The sequence below is a fragment of the Bubalus bubalis genome, chromosome 15, assembly GCF_019923935.1.
Source record: "Bubalus bubalis isolate 160015118507 breed Murrah chromosome 15, NDDB_SH_1, whole genome shotgun sequence".
Taxonomy (NCBI): domain Eukaryota; kingdom Metazoa; phylum Chordata; class Mammalia; order Artiodactyla; family Bovidae; genus Bubalus; species Bubalus bubalis.
The window spans coordinates 45,085,840-45,107,122 of record NC_059171.1 but is presented as its reverse complement, the minus strand read 5'-3'; the positions used below and the strand labels follow the sequence as shown (position 1 = coordinate 45,107,122).

The window sequence follows — 21,283 nt, the reverse complement described above, 5'->3', positions numbered from 1 at the left end:
GTGTATCATTACTTATAATACTGAAGTCTGCTATTACTCACTTGGTACTTAATCTTTACCACTGGGTTACATGTTTTATGTAAATAACTAAAACCCTTACAGAAAAGAACAATGGTTTTATTTTACATCCCTTAGATGTATTAAAACAAATGCTTAATAAATAGAATTAGTGCTATGATGCTAATGATCAACTAGTAATCTGAACAGAGTTTGAAAGTTAAATATAGCCTCTACCTAGCTTTAAGCTAAAAGAGTTTTTTTTTAATTAGAACAGTATTTTGGCTTATTTACCCATACTTACCAAATATTGGAATAAGCTGAACATATGTAAAAGGACTACCATTAGGAAGGTCACGGAATTCTGGAAAGAGCAGTCCTTGAAAAAGGAGACTGTCTACAGAGCACGTGCCACATGGGAAAAGAAGTGCTGACCTGATTATGAGTATGAGCATGTGGACTGTAACTAAACAGCCTATGGAGTCAGTGTTGGCAGGCAAAATGTTTTTTTTCACTCCATCACAAAAATACCTAAAGCAACACTGGTCAGAAGGTAACCGCTTGCATTAGTAAGTTAACAGATGAGTAAATGGCATAACGCTGGTACTAAATTTACGGAACTTTATTAACTCGATGCTATCAATTCATGCATGGTGTCCAATACAGGTTTGTTCTTCCCAATAGATAACTGGACATATAATGCTGCTGGTACTGCATGCAATCGACTTTTTAAAGTCGATGCATGGAACAACTTTTTAAAATTATTCTTAGGAGCTTAAAACTAGAACTCTCATTTTCTTAGAATATTATACACAGGAGGTTTTACTGGATTTGTGGGTTTCTTAACAAACTTCATATGAATGTTTTTAAATGTAAATGGCAACCATCTCTACATGAGCAAACAAAATAGTAAGATGCTTAGGACTAATTTTATAATTTTCTATTAAACTAAAGACTATTTTAATTAATAATTATATGTTATATACTTAGAAAGAGAAATTGATGACTTCTATCTTTGCTTTAGAAAAAACCTCAGTCCTATTTTCATGTCTTTGTAGCCAAATGCCTTTTTGTCACATTTAAAAAGTAAATAATACACCTTTAGAGTAGCCATTAAAGCAGAATTTTAAAATAACTCCAATTACCTTCTTCATTCTCTCATCTTCAGTTACTATACTGTTGTATGAATACCCATTGACTATGCAACAGGCCTGCGTGAAGGAAAATACAGGGAACAGCACATGCAGAGGACAAGAACACAAGGAACCAAGGCAGGGCCATACCTGGGTTATTATTAACATTGCTCTTGGGTGGCTTCTGAACTGGTTTGGGGAGCGTGGATTCTGTCAAAGCTTTGTTAGCGACGGCTTGCTGGGCCTTCTTTATACTGCTCCCTTCGGATTCCCATGTCTGCTCCCCAAGACTCAGTTGCACTGAGAACATCTTGGAAAAACATAAAGAGACCAGGAAAACATTGAAATTTTTCAGGAAATAAAATGTGCTGTCTGAGAGAAAAACAGACACACCACAGAATCAAAATGTTAGAGCTAGGGTTGAGTTTATACGTCATTTGTAACAAAAATCTTATTCTCTCTAGTGAAAGAATGTTAAGAGGTCGAATTCTGTTCTATCCAGAGGCTTAAAGGCAGCTCTAAGTGTACATTTTTGGTAGAATATATCAAGAAGAAAGAGCTTCCCTAAATGGAATCATATTGTTAATGCCATTCAAATAGTCCTCAAAAAAAGTAGAATAAGAACAAAGAATAAGAGAAATTGTAAGAGAATCCAAAAGAACCTGTCTCTGTAACTATCACAAAAACTAATTACTTAAACTTTATACTTAACACAATTTAGTCAATGAGTCAGGAAATCCTATTAAATATCCTGTCACCAAGAAACTCTCAATCCTCCACAATCAACCTTTAGCCAGTCACCAAATCCAATCAGTTTTAACTTCATAAATATTTCTCAAATCTCCTTCCTCTCTCTGCCAGGAACTCTGCTGCACTGGCTACAGTCTTTCATCATCTTAGCTTGGATGTAATAATCTCCCATCTGATTGCTGCTAATGCTATCTTTCTAAAACTCAAATCCCATTGCATCACCCAGAACACCACCAGCTTGAAAACCTTCAACTGCCCCCAGTGCTGCACGCCACAAAGGAGTGACCTGTCCATCTTCACTTCACACACACCCCTCCCCTTGCACATCCTAACACTCCATCTACACCGTATTTCCACATGGGCTCAAACACCTCTAAAATTTAGGATCAAGTTACAGTATACACACACAATCTGCTGCTTTCCTGGACCCTAGATAGCTCACTGCTCTGTAGGAATACAAGGTAAGAACCTCAAAATGCTTATTAATTATTTAGAAATAAATGTGAATTTACAGGAAAGAGATCAGGTAGACGATACCTTTAAAAACCAAGTATTTAGAATTAGCATCATCAATAATCATACAAATGAACATCACATGCCTCCCGACAGGATCCAATGAGAAATATGTAGCATTCTTGGCCAAAAATGCTTACTGTGAATCTAATCATAGGAAAACAATCAGACAGATCTGGATTATGGTGTATTCTCTAAGAAACTGACTGAAACTCTTCAAAATGTCCATGTTATGAAAGAAGAAAGACAGAAGAATGCAAAGGGGCTGTCCTAGATGAAAGGATGCTAAAGCGATATAGAAGGTCACAATAAGCTATCAATAAGCTATTGATCAGACTTGTACTAGAAAGAAAAAAAGTACAAAGCGTATTTAGAGAACAACCAGGGGAAACCAGGGAAAATTTGACTATAGACAATATAATAAATAATGTCTTCAGTTATAATTTTCAATTGAGTGATGATAGTATTATGGTTATGAAGAAGAATGTCTTTGGTCTCACAAGATAGATATACAAGTATTAAGGATAAAAATGTCATGATAGTCGGAATTTATTTTCAAACTGCTCAAGGAAAGAGTATATATATTTCTATACAGAAGGAGCAAGGAAAGAAATAAATGTAGCAATGTACTGAATAAATTAATGACTAGTAAATATGAAAGATTTATTATTACACTGCTCTTTCAATTTTTCTCACAGATTTTCAATTTTTCTCACAGATTTTCAATTTTTCAAAATATACAGCTGAAAATATTTACAATCATTTGAAATTCAAAATATATACATATCTTTTAAAAGTGAGTAATTTTTCTTTTGATTCAGTGTAAAATTTTTATCTAAAACATATTTTAAATACATTTGCCCAATTTTAAAATGATTTCTCAATGACTAGGTCTTTTGGTTTTCAAATTATATAGTATGTAACAGAGAACTCTGCCACAAAGGATATATTATCTCTCCCATTTCTTCCAAATCAGTTCACCCTCCAGAATGTTTCATCCATTTTTCTTTCATTAATTCAGGTTCAAAACCTCAATAGCTCCTTTGTTTATCCTTGTCTTCTTAAGATTTATTTCACAACACTTCAAAACTGTTCCCGGACATTTCTTTTGTCACCACCTTAGTCTAAGGCCCTATAAACTCAGGTTTCCTGCCTCCTAACCTTCCAGATGTCACCACTTTTCCAGTTCACAAGCCAAACACCTTTGAATGGTCCTCCTTGTCTGCTCCATTTCTCTCTACATTCTTCCCTGCATCCAACTGATTCAATTTCAAAAACATTTTTCAGATCTGGCCTTTATCTGTATTCTCAGTTAAGAGTATCAATGTATCTCTCTCCTAAATTACTACAAGACCACCCTAACACCATTTCTTTCACATAAGACTTTCCTATCAAACTGTCCTTCTTGGGAATTCCCTGGCCATCCAGGGGTTAGGACTTGGTGCTTTCATTGCCAGGGCCTGGGTGCAGTCCCTGGTTGGGAAATTAAGATCCAGAAAGCCATGCCATCATCAACATGAACATGCTATAAAATGCAAATGTATCCAAGTCAATTCTCTGCTTTCTGAGATCTCTTAAGAATTCCACTATGCTGCACCTAAAAGCAATGCAACATTATACATCAATTACATCTCAAAAGAAAAACAAACAAAAAAAACCTGGAGAGGAAAAAAAGTCCCACTATAATAAACATTTAGTAGCAATTTTGAGTAGGAGTCCTGGGACATACTGCTTATGAGCTTAAGTCACAGATCCACCATTTACTATGTGTCACAGTAAGGAAGTTCTTTACTCTTTCCATTTGTCTTCTTACTTATTTAGTGAAATCAGGGTAATAACCACAGAACAGTTATGAAAGTTAAAATGGTGTAAATACCCCCATTTGAAATGTAGAGACTGTCAAACTGGATAAGAAAACAAAATCCAACTACATGCTTCCTACAGGCAATGCACTTCAACTATAAAGATACATGGTTTAAAAGCAATGGGATAGAAAAAATGTATCATGATAATGTAAATTAATGAAAAGTCAGAATGGTTATAATAATATTAAGCAAAGTAGATTTCAGAGCAAAGACTACTACCAATAATAACAAAGGTCACTTCATAATGACAAAGGAGCCAACTAATCAAGAAGAGGACTAAAGATTTTAAACACTTGGGCAATGCAGTTCATATATACAAGGGAATATTACTCAGCCATAAAAAGGAATGAAATAGTGTCATTTGCAGAGACATGGATACACTTAAAGATGGTCATACAGAATGAAGTAAGTCAGAGAGAGAAAAACAAATACTGTATAATATCACTAATATGTGGAATCTAAAAAAATGGTACGAATGAACTTATCTGCAAAGCAGAAATAGAGACAAAGATGTAGAGAACAAACATGGATACCAAGGGGGAAAGGGAGAATGGAATGAACTGGGAGATTAGAACTGACATATATACACTACTAGGTATAAAACAGATAACTAATGAGAACCTACTGTATAGCACAGGGAGCTCTACTCAATGTTCTGTGGTGACCTAAATGGGAAGTCTAAATAAAGAGGGGACATATGTATAGTCGGTTCACTTTGCTGTACAGCAGAAATTAACAGAACATTGCAAAGAATTATACTCCAATAAAAAATTAATTAAAAAAAAAAACACTCGGGCAACTAACAACACGGCTTCAAGATACATGAAGCAAAAATGAACAGAATTCCAAAGAGAAATAAAGAATCCACAATTAAAGTCAAAGACTCAATACCCCCTCTCAATAACTGATATAACCATGACAGCAGACAATCAGGTGGAACAGAATAGAGCTGAACAACACTATCAACCAGTATAAACTGACTGCAACGTCTTTAAAACACTCTACCCAAAAAGGGCAAATATACATTTGTCCTCAACTTCTCACAAAATATTTACCAAGACAGACAATATTCTGGACTATAAAATAACTCACAACAAATTCTAAGGATTCAAGTGATGTAAAGTATATTCTCTGACCACAATGGAATATAAATTAGAAACTAATAACAGAAAGATCTCTAGAAATCTCCAAATATTTAGAAAATAAATAACACATTTCTAAATAAATAACACATTTCTAAATAACCCATGGAGAAAAGAAGAAATCAAAGAGGAAAACAGAAAGTATTTTAATCTGAATGCAAATGAAAACACTGTATCTCAAAAGATGACGCTGATAAAAATACTAAAGGGAAATTTCCAGCACTACATACCTACACTACAAAAGAAGTGAAGTCTCAAGTTAACTTCAGTTTTAATCTGAAGAAACTAGAAAAAGAGTAAATCGAAGCTGAGATAAACAAGGAAAAAAGTAATAAAGGTAAAAGCAAACATAAGAAAATAAAAAATAGGAAAAAAATGGAGAAAAACCCACAAAACCAAAAGCTGGTACTTTGCAAAGATCAATAAAATTTGTAAACCTCTATGAGAAAAAAGAGAAGACACCAATTACCAGCATCAGGAATGAGAGAGGACATCACTGCAGATTCTCACAATATTAAAAAGACAACAGGGGAATATTTAACTTTAAGCCAATAAACTCAACAGCCTAAGTTTTTAAAGGCCACTGTTATGAAAGCTCATTCAAGAAGAAACAGGCAACGTGAATAGCCTTATATTAATACATGTTAAAGGAACTGAATCTGTAGTTTAAAACTTTCCTACAAAGAAAATTCCAGGCCCACATGATTTGGATATAAAGTCTACCAAACATTTAAGGAAGAAATAATGCCAATTTATAAAAACTGTTCCCAAAACCTGAATTGGAAGGAACACCTCTTGATTTACGTTATGAAGTTTACATAACTTTGACAATGAAACCACAATAAGATACCACCAGGGAAAACAAAACAAAACTACACACCACACAAAATGTAAAAGTCTTTATCAAAATTCCATTAACAAATGGAATCCGTCAATACAGAAATCAGATAATACTTTACAACCAAGCATTTCACTCCAGGAAGACAAAGATGGATTGTACATTTGAGAGTCAAACAATGTAATTCACAATAATAAGCGATTAAAAACAGCAAGGTCATATGACCATCAGAATCAATGTAGAAGAACCATAAGACAAAAACCAATATTAATTCATGTTAAAACTCTCAGCAAAAAAAATAAAAGTAGTGAAGAATTTCCTCAATCTAATTAAAGACATCTATAGAAAAAGCTACATTTAACATCACAATTAATGAGGGAAAACTGAATGACTAAGTCACGAACAAGTTAGAGATGTCTGTGCTTATCACTTTTATTCAACACTGCACTGCAAGTTCTAGCCAATGCAATTGAGCAAGAGAAATAAATAAAAGGCAATCAGGTTGGGGAATAAGATTTAAAACTGTCACAAATAGCTTGTGGGACACCCAGCAGGATCTTAAAAAAAAAAAAAAAAAGTCTACTAGAACTAATAAATGAGTTTAGCAAGACTGCAAGATGCTGGATCAATATACAAAAATCAGTGTATTTTTGAAGCAGATTCACAGAAAGAACAGACTAGTGGTTATGGGGTAGGGGTAAGAGAGGGGAAATGTAGGGATGGGGGAATCGAAGGTACAAACTACTGACTATACAATAGACTTAATGCTGTATTGAACAGATGGGGAATAGAGCCAACATTTTGTAATAACTATAAATGGAAAGTAACCTTTAAAAATATATATAAAAGGGCTTCCCTGGTAGCTCAGTGGTTAAAAATCAACCTACCAATATAGGAGGCATGGGTCTGATCTCCGGTCCAGGAAGATTCCACATGCCGTGGAACAACTAAGCCCGTGCACCACAACTATTAAGTCTGTGCTCTAGAGCCTGGGAATCCCAACTACTGAGCCCCGCGCTCTAGAGCCAGTGCTCCGCAAGCAGCAGCAGCCACGCAATGAGAAGCCTGTGACCACAACCAGAGACGAGGCCCCACTAACTGCAACTAGAGAAAAGCCTGCACAGCAACGAAGGCCTAGCATACCCAAAAATAAATATATAATTTTTAATTACATAAAAAATTTATAAAAAGAATTTTTAATGTATCATAAAAATAATCTGATATATTTCACTCTCTTCTACATTCTTTGGCACTGTATGGATTCCCTATATTAGAAAGGCAGTTATTTTTAGCACTATTTGACAGTAAAAATTAAAGTTAACCTGCTATGGAAAAAGTAGGAATCTTCAGATTTCTCTATTTGTACTTTTATTCTTCACACTCTCATGTGTGCATACTTATACAGAAATGCTATACATATTTCAATGATTTAAAATTTATAAAAGAAAATATACAGAACAAAAAAATCACTGTATTTTTATATATTAGCAATGCTTAATAAGAAAAATTATAAATTGAAATTTTTAAAAACCATACCACTTACAGTGGCTTCAAAAACATGAAATATTTAGAAATAAACCTAATGATGAGAAATACCTGTCCACTGAAAACTACAAAATATTGAGAGAAATTAAAGAATGTCTAAGTAAACAAGAGATACTTTGTTCATAGGTTGGAAGACTCAATTTTTCTAACATGTTAATCTTCCCCAAATTGAGCTATTTATTCACTGCAGTTCTATTCAAAATCTCAACAAGGTGCTTTATAGAATGGACTAGTGGACTTTAAAATCTGTATGAAAATGCAAAGTGTATTGAATAGCCAAAATGACTCTGAAAATGAAGAACAAAAGTAGAGGGCTGGTACTACCAGATTATAAAGCTATAGTAATCAAAATAGTTGGGCTTCCCAGGTAGCTCAGTGGTAAAGAATCCACCGGCCAATAAGGGGACATGGGTTCGATCCCTGGACAGGAAGGTCCCCTGTAGAAGGTAATGGCAACCCACTCTAGTACTCTTGCCTGGGAAATCCCATGGACAGAGAAGCCTGGCAGGGTACAGTCCCTGGGGTCACAAAGAATCACACATGACTTAGTGAGTAAAACAACAATCAAAACAGCATAGTATTTGCCTAAAGACAGAAAAAAGAGACCAACAGAACAGAACAGAGACCAGAAATAAAGATATATACAGACAGCTGATTTTGGACAAAGGTGCAAAGGCAATGAAGTAGGAAAAGGACAATCTCTTCAACAACTGAACATCTGTAACCAAAAAATAGAAATAAAAATTAAATTTTGTTACATATCTCATATCATCTATAAAAATTAACTCAAGGTGGCAATTAGATCTAATTATAAGACCCAAATGTAAAAACTTAAACTATATAACATCTAGAAGAGAGCACAGAAGAAAATCTTATGACCTCTAATAGGGCAAAGATTTCTTAGGTATGATACCAAAAACGAAATCTATAAGAGAACAAATGGATAAACTGGAGTTCATCAAAATTAACAATTACTGCTCTTCAAAAGACACTGTAAAAAAAAAAAAAGAAAGAAAAAGATAAGCCATGAAGAGGGGGAAATAATGTCAGGCACATATCTAATAAAGGATTTGAATCCAGAATATACTAAGAGGCAAAACAGCAGAGCAGAAAGCTCCAAAAAGGAAGTGTCTGTCATATTATACTCAACAGATATTTTACCAAGGATTTTAAAATCCTGTATACAACTATTAATAACATACAATGAGACAATTATCCAGGTATCTCCATTATCAACATACTTGCTAAGAATTTACAAACTATCATCCTATTATACTAGACTAGAACAGGTACAATAGTTTTCAAATTACAGGTGAGATTCTAAGTTGTTTGAGGCCACACAAGCCAGATAATGTAAGGCTAAGATCAAGCCTGGTAAATCTACCAAGAATTAAAAGAAGAAAAATACTTCACCTTCAAGGCCACTGGGTAGAACTGCCTCCCTCAGCAATATTTATTCCAGAGTAAACTTTCTTCAAGTGTTACTATGACAGCAGCTTTCTTAACACTCAGCCATGCATATCCACAACTCATCAAAATAGGGAAATAAAGTAAAAAAAAGAAAATACCACTTTATGTTATTCATGGCTGTCTGCATTATAATAGCCTTCTTTTGAGATTTGAGAAAATCTAAACAAGTCATAAGAAAATAAAGAACTAGACTTAGGTACCTAAGAGATACAATACAGCAATGTCATAATAACTTACATAAATATAAGGAATAACAAATAACAAAAATAAAAGGGGACAAGGCAAACATTAAAATAGTTTTTATTTACTAGTCACACATTAAAAGTTCTGCAAGTTGTTCACATTCTGTAAGACTCAATGAGGAAAGAAGAAAGCATGTAAATATAGATCAATACTTGCCATCAAGAAGTATGTATGAGAAGACAGTTCTATACCACCTTGAAGACATTAATCTCTGTCCTGTGTTTCTCAACTCGGGATGCACATCAGGGTCATCTTAGAGCTTTAAAAAAGTCCTGGTATCTGGGCCTCATCCAAGACCAATTAAATCAGAATTTCTGGGAGTAAGATTCAGGCTTAAGTATTTTTTAAAGCTCCAATGAATAACCAAGGTTGGGAACCACTACTGTTAAATATGTGTGTGTACATAAACACATCTTTACATACCTATGGAAGTTGCCATATAACTGGCTAATGTCCCAAGAAAATTAATGAGTTGGGGCTAGGTTTAAATTTTTCATGCCAGAGATAATCATTTATTTCACTCAAATATATTTTATGTCTCACTTAAAACCACTAGCAGACATGCATAAATGCAAATGACTTTACTTTCCACAAAAAGGATTCAGACTTAGCCAACTAATATTAACATTAAAATTAATTATGACTTAAGACCAACCTAGACAGCATATTAAAAAGTAGAGATTACTTTGCCAACAAAGGTCCATCTAGTCAAGGCTATGGTTTTTCCAATGGTCATGCATGGATGTGAGAGTCAGACTATAAAGAAAGCTGAGCGCCAAAGAATTAATGCTTTTGAACTGTGGTGTTGGAGAAGACTCTTGAGAGTCCCTTGGACTGCAAGGGGCTCTAACCAGTCCATCCTAAAGGAGATCAGTCCTGGGTGTTCATTGGAAGGACTGATGTTGAAGCTGAAACTCCAATACTTTGGCCACCTGATGTAAAGAGCTGACTCATTTGAAAAGACCCTGATGCTGGGAAAGATTGGGGGCAGGAGGAGAAGGGGATGACAAAGGATGAGATGGTTGGATGGCATCACCGACTCAATGGACATGGGTTTGGGTGGACTCCAGGAGTTGGTGATGGACAGGGAGGCCTGGCGTGCTGCAGTTCATGGGGTCGCAAAGAGTCGGACACAACTGAGCGACTGAAATGAATTGAACTAAGACTTGTAAGTACTACCTTTCATTCAAGAATATGCTACTTATTCTTGTTCTCACTCTTTTTAAGATGAGCAACAGGCTAAATGGTGTGGTGTATGACCAAAGACCCAGAGCAGTAGGTGGAGGTTGCCAAAGGAATCTCCACAGTTCCTTAAAACCCAAGGGAATCTAGGACTGTCTACAAAGAAGAATGTGGGCCACAACAAACCCGCTCCATTAGAAGCAGAATTTGATGACACAGAAGAAAGTTAAGGGAAGAGAGGGGAGACAAAGCTGGAGGAATGACCTTGACTAGGCAAAGAGGGGTTGGGACTTGGTAAAGAAATAGAAACAACTACTCATTGTCCTCTACAAGTCATTCATCCATACCTCTGAAGGGACAGCAGAGTTGGGATTTGGGTTGGGATTTTGCTAAGCATGTTCTAATCAAGAGTGGAAGACAGTTAAGGGTACATACAAAGTGTATGGAATTTAAGCTGAAAAAGGAAACTTGAAGACTGAGATAAGTGAGAAATAGTAAAAAGGTGGTAGAATCAATGGCTTGTGGTGTGGAAGGACTACTGAAGGCAGACTATTAGACCGAATGAACTGGGTGTCAGAGACAAATGAATGCTTGCGATTCTAATTCTGGAGGGTCTTGCAGTTACTGGTAATGGTAAAATCAAGACTTTGATCACAGGAATGAGTGGCTGAAGGAGAATGGAAGACAAGGTAATTGGAGAAAGGTAAGACACTAAAATGTCAGCATGCTGAAATAACCATCATTTAGGCAGTATCACCAAAAATTAAGAATGAATATTGTAGAGACTGAAAGTGAGCCATGAGAAATGTGATGGAATCACTCAGAGGTCAGCAAATGTCTAGTGTGATGTCACATGGGTGGTGAGTCTATTAACATGAAATTCAAACCTGGAGGCCTATCTCAAAGAAGAATTCCTGGAATTGGCAATGAGAATAAAAAAACAGGAGACATACTAAAGGAATTATGAATTGTAGTAGGATAAAGTATTTATTGCTCTAAGGAAATGGCCTCACACATCACAGTAGCACAGCACAGCAACAACTACAACTAAGAAAGTCAGGGCCTGCCAGAGGCCCAGTGGAGGGAGCAGAGAAGTTTCACAAAGGTTTGGAAGATGTGAGATGTGTGTTCAAATCTGACAGATGTGAAAAACCATGAGACACTGTAAGAAATTCAAACACTTCAACAAGATTAAGGGTAGAAAGAAAGTGTGTGTAATAGACATGAATTAACAGGTATGGAAGAGAAAGGCTACTACCTTTGTCTCTGAACAAAAGATATTCTGAACAAATTAAAGTGCTGCCCAGAAATCCTTCACAGAAGTCTCTAATATGGAACAAAATGGACAGATTTCAGTTTCATCTTATTTCCCTTACTTTGAAGGAGATGCTAGAAGACAATTAAATAATCCAATAACCTGTACTGTATGAAGATTAACCAACTTGTAGAGAATCAATTGCTTCCACATTGCATACAAAAATGTATAATCATTATCATAATCTCCAATATCCAAGATTAAAAATGTACCAAGGATATGTGTGCACAAGTGATATTTTTAAAAACAGGATGACAGAGCTCAAGCATAAATGCTTTAGTCATAATTTCTTTGCAATGTATACACAAGCAAACATGTATGTATGAGGCTATATAAAAATATAAATCAATTTTACATTTAAAAGAACAGTATTATAAATGAATACACAGCTAACAACAAAACTGGCATATACAACTTTTATAAATGATGAATCTTGGAATTAAACATCCTATTGGAAAAGGCGTCTCACTAAGTAACTGTTGCTGTATTTTACTCTGCATCCATTTTTAGGTTATCAGTTACTATGTCATGGGAAAAGCACCATACTTGAAGGTCACAGAATACACGTACAAGTGCTGGCGCTGGCACTCATGAACTATTAAGCAAGTTACTTAGCTTTTCTGTGCCTGAGTTTCTTAATTTACAAAATGGAAATCAAAAATTCGTATCTCATGTGGTTTCATTAAGATTTTTGTGAAGTACTGTATCAGAATGAACTCTGCAAACCATAATGAGCTATACAGTTACAGACTTTAAAATACTTTTAAAAGAGAACTAAGAGAGCCTTTAGGCCATCCAGTACCCCCTCCCCCCAAAATAAAGCACAGTTAAAACCTGAGATGATAAATCTCACAGATTTGATAAGCATGGCTCACCACCTCTCTTCGGAACCTTACCTTCGAATGAGCAGGCCCTCTTTCTTTCAGAAGTTTATACTGGGGTTGGACTCTATTGAAACGGGCTAACTCATTTACCAGACACATTGGAGTTTTCTCTTTGGGGTTTGCCATTTTATCTTGGAGAGAAGCTGTAAATAAAAAGGCTGTAAAGTTTTTGTGAAGAATGACTTTACAAAATGGAAGAAAAACTAGTTTTGACTTTTTCAGGTTGAAATCAGATTGTATATTTGGACTAAATTATTTTCATGAATTTTAGATAAAAGTTTCAAATCATCTAAATTTCAAATCATCAAACCATTTGATCATCATTCAAATCATCTAAATCATCTAAATTTCCATTACATGCAACAGAAATATGTATCACATTTTAAACAAATTAAGGTAACTTTTTTCCAGAGTACCTAAATTGCTCTCTATACATAAACATGATAACAGCATGCTTAAAGACTGAAAAACAGTATAAAATTATATAATAACTTTTAATTTATCCTATAACTTTCTTCTCAAGAAATTTTAGCATAAACATATAATTCTTATTCTTATTGCTATAAAACTAAATTTTATCTGACTGTTTTATCATGTAATCTTCCTTTTTTCCTTCTCATTCTAAGGTAGCATATTAAATTGAAAAAGCTCCAGACATGGGAATCAAGTCCTAAGTTTAATTACTAGCTCTCCTGACTATTATGTTTTCATAACTTTTTTTTTAATGAAATTTTGGGAAAAAAATTAGAATACTTTAACAAATGACCAGTACCACCCAAAATTAAAATTAGTATTTTGTTTGCTTTTGGTCTTACTTTTTAAAAAAAGGAAAAACAGTATTATATTCCAGTTAAGTTCCCTTTATCATTTCCAGAAACTACCACTATGTGAATTTAAACTATATCCCTCTCGGATAATCTAAAATACATTTATATGCATGCATATATATCCATGAAGAAATACATAATCCTGACATATATGGTTTTGTAGTTCACATAAATAGTAATATAACAGACATACCATTTTCACAATGTTCTTCACTCTTCATTATGTTTTTGAGATTTAACTCATAGATCCAGTGTATTACTTTTTAACTGATGTATAATTTTCATCACAATACCTTAGCCATGTTTTAACCCTCCTTACTGATAGAAGACTTTTATTAATAGATTGTCTTTAATTTCTCACTCTTACAAGTTAAAGTTACACTACCCCAAACATCACTAAAAAGAATTGTACCTTTCCTCAGCAGCATGATAATTACTATTTCCCTCCAACCTTGAAAATGTGTAGTATGGTCAGATATTTTCATCTCTGACAATCTGATGTCTGACAAAACTGTTTTTGATTATCTGGGTTTCCTCTTCTGGGAGCTAGTTCTGTCCTTTTTTCTACTGACTATTTTATGTATAATATTTATCAATCTTTTCTTTTGTGGTCTGTGACTTTACTACCTTAAGAAACTCTCCCCTAATCTGAAATGTCTTAATTATTTTTACTTAAATTTACTAAGCCTATTATCCTTTATCTATACAATAAGAGTAATAAGTATATTCTACTTAACTAACAGGTTGTTATAAGGTTACAATTTTAAAATACATAGTACTTTAAATTCTACCACAATTACAGCTTCAGAATATTTTTATAGTATCTTATCCTATATTTTTGCTTCATCTCATTTACAGACATATTTAACTGCTTTTTTAGTTTTTCTTTCACCTCCAATTTTAAAACTTAAACATAGGGACTTCCCCAGCAGTCCAGTGGCTGAAACTCTGCCTTCCAAAGAGGGGGCGGGGGTTCAATCTCTAGTTGGGGAAATAGGGTCCCACATGTCATGGGGTATGGCCCAACACTTAAAAAAAAAAAAAAAAAAAAAAAACCTAAGCACATGCAAATGGACTACTTCCTGCTCAATTAAACTGGAGTCACAATATATAAAGAATACATTAAATAAACAGAAATAGCTGGTTTTAGGAACTTCATCTATAAACTTTCTATGACAAGGTTTAATGTAGAAAATAGTATCTTTTTTAATACTTTTAATTTACTTTTTAATACGCTTTACAGGACTAATAATTTGGTATAATAACGATCACAATCATTATTAAGAAATTATTTTATAAGAATATTACACGAATACCTAGTAAGGCATAAGTTAAAAAAAAAAAAGAATATAAGCAACCAACTGTAGGACCAATACAGTTGACAGTTAATTCTACAATTAAACCATTCTAAATGGCTTGCAAAGCAAAAATAAACAAATAAGGAAAACCACAAAAAAGGCAAAGACTACTAGTCAAGAAAGGTTGAGGAAATCTGCATTTATAAACATTTTATAAACATTTCTGTGCCAGGAAGTCAGTTATTATATAAAATACACAGTGATCTGGGACCATAGTCAAATTCTGGTCCTTGCAACCATAGTGTTAAATACTAAAGTACAACAGATCACACAGCTACCTGAACACCAAAAAGCAAAAGAAGAATGAAAATGAGAAAATATTTAAGCCTGGTAAAAATGAGTTATTTCGCATAATACTAAAACAGCACTTATACTGCTACCATGACAATTTTCGAAACTCAGCAATGCTGCATATTCATCTGTTATGATACAAAAAATATTAAGATCATAGCAAGAATAATAATGTGATGATTTTACAGTATAAAAAGTAACAACACCGGATTTAAGCATGTTTAAATGTGTTTAAAATATGTTTATAGCTCTATAAACTTAGCTCTGTTTGGTAAGAAAATCTGATCTAAATTCCTTAAAGGAAAATGATAATAACATGGCACTAAAACTTATATTCCACTCATTCTAACTTTCTGCTTCATAAAACCTACATGAATCCAATAATGGATTCACAGAATGGAATCCAAAAATGGATTTAATGTTTAAGTTTTGGTGTGAAAGATGTGCAAAATACATGTAAGATCAATAAAACTTCAAAGTCCAAATGTTTAGTTAGTAAATTCAAAAATAATTAGTCCTAGTTCAGATTTTATTTTACAAAATGATTAAAACTTTATTTTCCATAGCTGTTCCTGCATTCAATCAGAAATCTTATTAACAATACTAACAATACTAACAGAGTTCAATGACAAAGTAGTAATAAAAAATTAAACCAAAATTTTGATTAAATATCTACAAAATTATAAAACAAATTGGTCTATAAAAGTTGAAATCCATAAACTTTATTTATTATTTTTTAGAAAAGTCAATAGTACAAAAAGTGAGAAATATATATATATATACACACATTGTTTCATATGTTTTCAAGAGACTGAAGAAAGCTTCAATTCAATTTGGTGGCTGGAATAGTAGATACCTACTTAGAAGTAAATAAAATTAATGACAATGAATTTCACAATTTTAAAACTTTGCTTCTGAGAGAACAAACACCATATACTTAAAGAGCCTAAGAGCCTGTTTTGGGTATCTCTGCCACTGACTGACTTCTACACATAACGTTGAGAAAGTACTTAAATCTCACTTTCCTGGACAGTGAAATAGAAATAATAATTGTTTTTTACTAGATTATAGTATATTGGTTGAGTCAAATGATGTAAGATACTATTAACAATAAGAATCCATTATTACTCTGCATATAAATAATCTTTAGCACACTATCACTGAAAATGAATACAGTGATATGATTTCATCAACTTTTTTCATGGCTTCCTAAGCTAAAATATTCAGAGTTAAAATGTTTGTTAGGATAAGTTGATTATATTCATACTATTATACTTCTTTAGTATTCTATAAAAAGCATGTATTTGCTATTATTTTTCCACTGACTTACTGTAATATATTAAGCTTGCTTCCATTGAAAAATCCCCAAGTGTGATATATATTACATGTAAGACTTCTCATATTTCTGTTAGGGAAGTGTTTACCTTGGATATAAATTTTGTTTACATGTAACTCTCTGTAACTTTGACAAGTTATGTTGGTAAAATAGCTGTAACAACAGGATCTGCACACTCAGCAAAACAGAGGCCTACCCTGCTTTTTGAGACAGATTGTTTCTATGCTTAATAAAATGTCCTAAACTCTCTGGGACTTGATCTTTAAAATACGCCAAAATAATACAGTTGACAGTTTTCAATCAACAGGCAAAGAATACTTGTTCCAAAGGAGTTCTGAGTCTGTGAGAAAACACGCACACAGAGAAGAAACAAACACACTAGACTACAACATGGAAGGTGCTAAGACAAGGCTTTAAAGGGACTCCTAGGGTGAAGGGGTGTTGAAAGGCAGGTTTCAAGGGGTGTGATTAGATTACATTACATTAGTTAAGGAAAGCAGGCACTCGTCGAGTTAGTGAGGGAGGGAAAGAGAAAGAGGCAGAGTTTTTCCAGAGCACACATGCAGAAGAAAGCACATTAAACACATCACATTCTGGAAAATGCAAGCAGACCACTGGCAGAATGTAGAATGCAGAGTAGGATGTAGCAGAAAAAATATGTGACCAGAATCCACCAAAATACCAAAAGCTGCCTAAGCCAGAACTCAAGAGTAGCACCATTTTTAAGGTAGTTAAATTACAGCTGAAGTGATGCCAGGAAACCAGAGGCTAACCTCACCTGCCAAAGCAAGTCTCTCCATAGAAGAATCTGTGTCCATTACAGGTACAGAAAGTGACTGGAACACAGTCTATGTCTCTCTGCTGGCTCCCCTCTCCCTATTCCCTGCTACTGGAAGGGGCTCATCCGAATTCCCAAGTAAAACAAAAAGAAAGAATAGAGTCAAAATAGAACAAGGAATTTACTTTCCACAGAGTCCTGACCTCTAAGAGAAACGTAACTGTCTGTCCACAGCTGCAACTAAAACATAGCCTATAACTTCACATCAGACCGTAACCTAAGGCTGTCCAGGCAAAATCACCACCCAAGGATCAAATTGCTGTACTAGAATTGCCTGTTAATTAGGAAAAATTAAAGTTCCTATCTCATATGGTTGTGGCGGTATTTTAGTCACTATGTCGTCTGACTCTTTTGACGCCATGGACTATAGCCTGCCAGGCTCCTCTGTCCCTATCTCAAATAGACAGAAAAATTAATTCCAAACGTATTAAAGTGAAGAATATAAAAATATGACAAAAGCACAAGAAAACTTGGCTAAATGTATGTCAAAATCCTGCAACATAGAAAACTTCTAGAAAGAAACCTAAAAATCATGATGGGATAAACTGATAGATTTAACAACACAAAAATGTAAAACTTCTATAGAGCAGAACACGCCAGGAATGACACTAAAAAATTGTCAACATAGACAATTCCCCTGGATCTATAATTTGGTGAAAATCAACATTTTAACAAAGCTGAGGCTTCCGATCCATGTACATGACATATCATCCATGTACATGACATGAAAATCTCAATTTTCATTATTGAGATGATGACACCTCAGTGATAGCTATGTTTTTTAACATTCCTGCAAAACAGTGAATTATTAAATACTGAGTTATTGCTTCTGGGGAAATAAAAGGTTAGGTTCCTGTAAACATCTGGGCATAACATTTTTTTAAAGTCAATTAATAAATAACCTTGTTTTATGTGTGTTTTATCTAGCTAAAGATCCCTTACTTAGTATATACTGTTGAACTCACTAATACTGAACTCAGAGCCAACAATAACTTCTGAATGAAGCTTAGCTAAACAGATACATCTTCTCCATAAGACATATCACAGCCTTCCTGTGCTTAAAGACACTACAAAGCACTTCAGCACTATGCTTGGGAGCCATTTTAATAGTTAAATCACCAACCAAAAGACACAAAAATAAAATGTGGCACTAAATAAACCAAGAAAAGGACACTTGCTTATGGCAGGAGAACTGAAACGAGAGCAGACTGTCATCTTGTTCAACCCCAGTTCAGACTGTGCACACAGGGCAACTCAATTTTTCACCACTCCGCACTTGTCAGTAAATGATCACAAAAGCACTGCAAGGATTATTTAGGGATTACATATAAATTTTAACAAATAGACCAATTTACAAATACAGAATCCATGAATAATGAGGATCAAATGGATCTCAATTATTTAGGTATCCTTTCATTTCAGCAGTATTTTATAGCTTTCAGTATTCTTTAACATACTTTGGGAGATTTATCCATAAATATTTCATATTTTTTATACTATTTTTAAATAGTATTGTTTTAAAGATTGTTCCTTGCTGCACACGCTCAATCATGTCAGACTCTTTTGCAAACCCATGGACTACAGCCCATCAGGCTACCCAGTCAATGTAATTTTTCAAGTAATACTGGAGTGAGTTGCCATTTTCTACTCCAAGGGATCTTCCCGACCCAGGGATCAAATCTGCATCTCTTGTGTCTCTTGCAATGGCAGGTGGATTCCTTACCACTGTGCCACCTGGGAAGCCTTGCTAGTGTATAGAAACACAATCAATTTTTGCACATTTATCTTGTATTCTTCAATCGTACTATACTTATTCATTAGGTCTAGTAGGAGTCCATCAGATTTTCTACATAGAAAATCAGGTCACATCTGTTTCTTAGGACTTTCTTTTATTCCTATTCCAGAACCTATTGCCTGGTTCTGCATCTCAGTAATGCTGACACTGAAGTCTTTAGAAATCACTCCTTCCACTTCAAATATTTTTGAAAAGTTGGTGTAGAACTAATATTATCTCTTCCTACAGTATTTAGTAAATTCACCAATTGGTCCAGTAGGTGAACTGGACCTACAGTTTTCTTTGTGGGAAGTTTCTTTTTTTAACTACAACTTTAGTATCTTTAATACATATATAGCTATTCAGATTATCTCTTCTGCTTCCTCTAGAATTAATTTATCCTTTTTCTACATCATTAAGGTGGAAACTAAGGTCATTTATTTGAGATCTTTATTCTTTTCTAATATAAATATTTAAAACTATAGATTTCCCACTAAGTACTGTTTTAACAACATCTAATACATTGTGTTTCTGTTCTTAATTTAAAATACTTTATAATTTCCCTTTTTGTTTCTTCTTTTAATCATGAATTACTTATAAGATGCTATTTAATTTTCAAATATTGTAGATTTTCCAAGGACATTTCTATTAATAATTTCTAATTCAACTGCACTGTTATCTGAGAAGGTTCATTTTAGGAGTTGATTCCTTCTGAATTACTGAGATTTGTTTTATAGCCCAAAATACAGTCTATCTTGGTAAATGTTCTGTATGAACTTGTGAACAAATGGGTATCCTGACTTTCTTGTATAAAGTGGTTTGTAAACGCAGCCACGTCAAGTTAGTTGACATTGTTATTCAAGTCAACTACATCTTTGAAACTTTTTTATCTGTCAATTTGTTACATCAATTATTGAGAGGGATCACTGAAATCTCTGACCATAATTGTGAGTGTTTCCTTGAATTTCTACTAGTTTTTGCTTCGTTTCTTTTGAAATTCTATTACTAGCTGCCAGTGGCTCAGTGACAAAGAATCTGCCTGCCAATGCCAGAGACCTGGATTCAAACCCTGCGGCAGGAAGATTCTCTGGAGAAGGAAATGGCTACCCACTCCAGTACTCTTTCCTGGGAAATCCTGTGGACACAGAAGCCTCATGGGCTACAGTCCACGGGGTTGCAAAAGAGTGAGACATAACTTAGCAACTAAACAGCAACAACAACAAGAAAACATTTAGCACTAATAGTCCTCTTAATTAACTGATCCCTTTATTGTTACGAAGTGATCTTCTTTAACCCAGGTAGGAAATATTCCTTGCTCTGAAACCTACTGTAATACTAATAAAACCAGTCCAAGTTTCTTTCAACTAAGTCAGTCTGTTATGTCTTTTTCCATTCTTTTAATCTATTTGTGTTTACAGTTACTATTTCTTACAGGCAAGTATATGGTCAGATCTTGCTTTTTAATTCAATTTCAGCCTGCAAATCAGGATGTTTTTTAACACTACTTACTTTTTTAAAAGTATGAAACACCACACAAATTTATGTATCATTTTTGTACATCTCTGCATCATTCCAATTTTACATGTGTTGCTGAAGCAAACACTATTTACATTTAATGGGATTATATAATATCATTAGGTGTGAACCTATCATATTATATTTTTCCCATCTGGTCTTTGGTCCCTTCATCTTTTCATGGTTTCTGTTGACTTAATTATTTTATATAGTCAATTCTATCTACTGCTTTGACTTATCAGCTCTAAGTTTTTGTTTTGCTATTTTACTAACTGCTAGAGTTTATGACATATATCTTATCTACCTTTATATTGTACCACCTAATGAAGGGCATTAAAATCTTTAATAATATCTTCCATTTCTCCCTCAACCTTCAAGCTGTCACTATGCACTGTACTTTTTTGTATGCTATAAGCCTCACAATAGTTTAATATTTTTGCTCTGAATAATAAATTACCTTTCAAAAA

The 21,283-nt window shown here is 34.1% G+C and overlaps 1 protein-coding gene across 10 annotated transcripts in view; it reads right to left on the bottom strand.

Moving 5' to 3' along the window:
* The window catches only part of STAU2 (staufen double-stranded RNA binding protein 2), a 305,674-nt gene that overhangs the window by 262,881 nt on the left and 21,510 nt on the right, over positions 1-21,283 (bottom strand). For 4 of the 10 annotated variants that reach the window (XM_045162802.1, XM_045162800.1, XM_045162801.1 and 1 more), the window contains one exon: positions 1,281-1,440. In XM_045162802.1, coding sequence (XP_045018737.1) covers positions 1,281-1,440 — 160 coding nt within the window. Of the gene's footprint in view, positions 1-1,280; positions 1,441-9,196; positions 9,312-12,889; positions 13,036-17,467; positions 17,579-21,283 lie in introns of those variants that run through there. The other 6 variants (XM_045162797.1, XM_045162796.1, XM_045162798.1 and 3 more) reach the window with 4 other exon arrangements.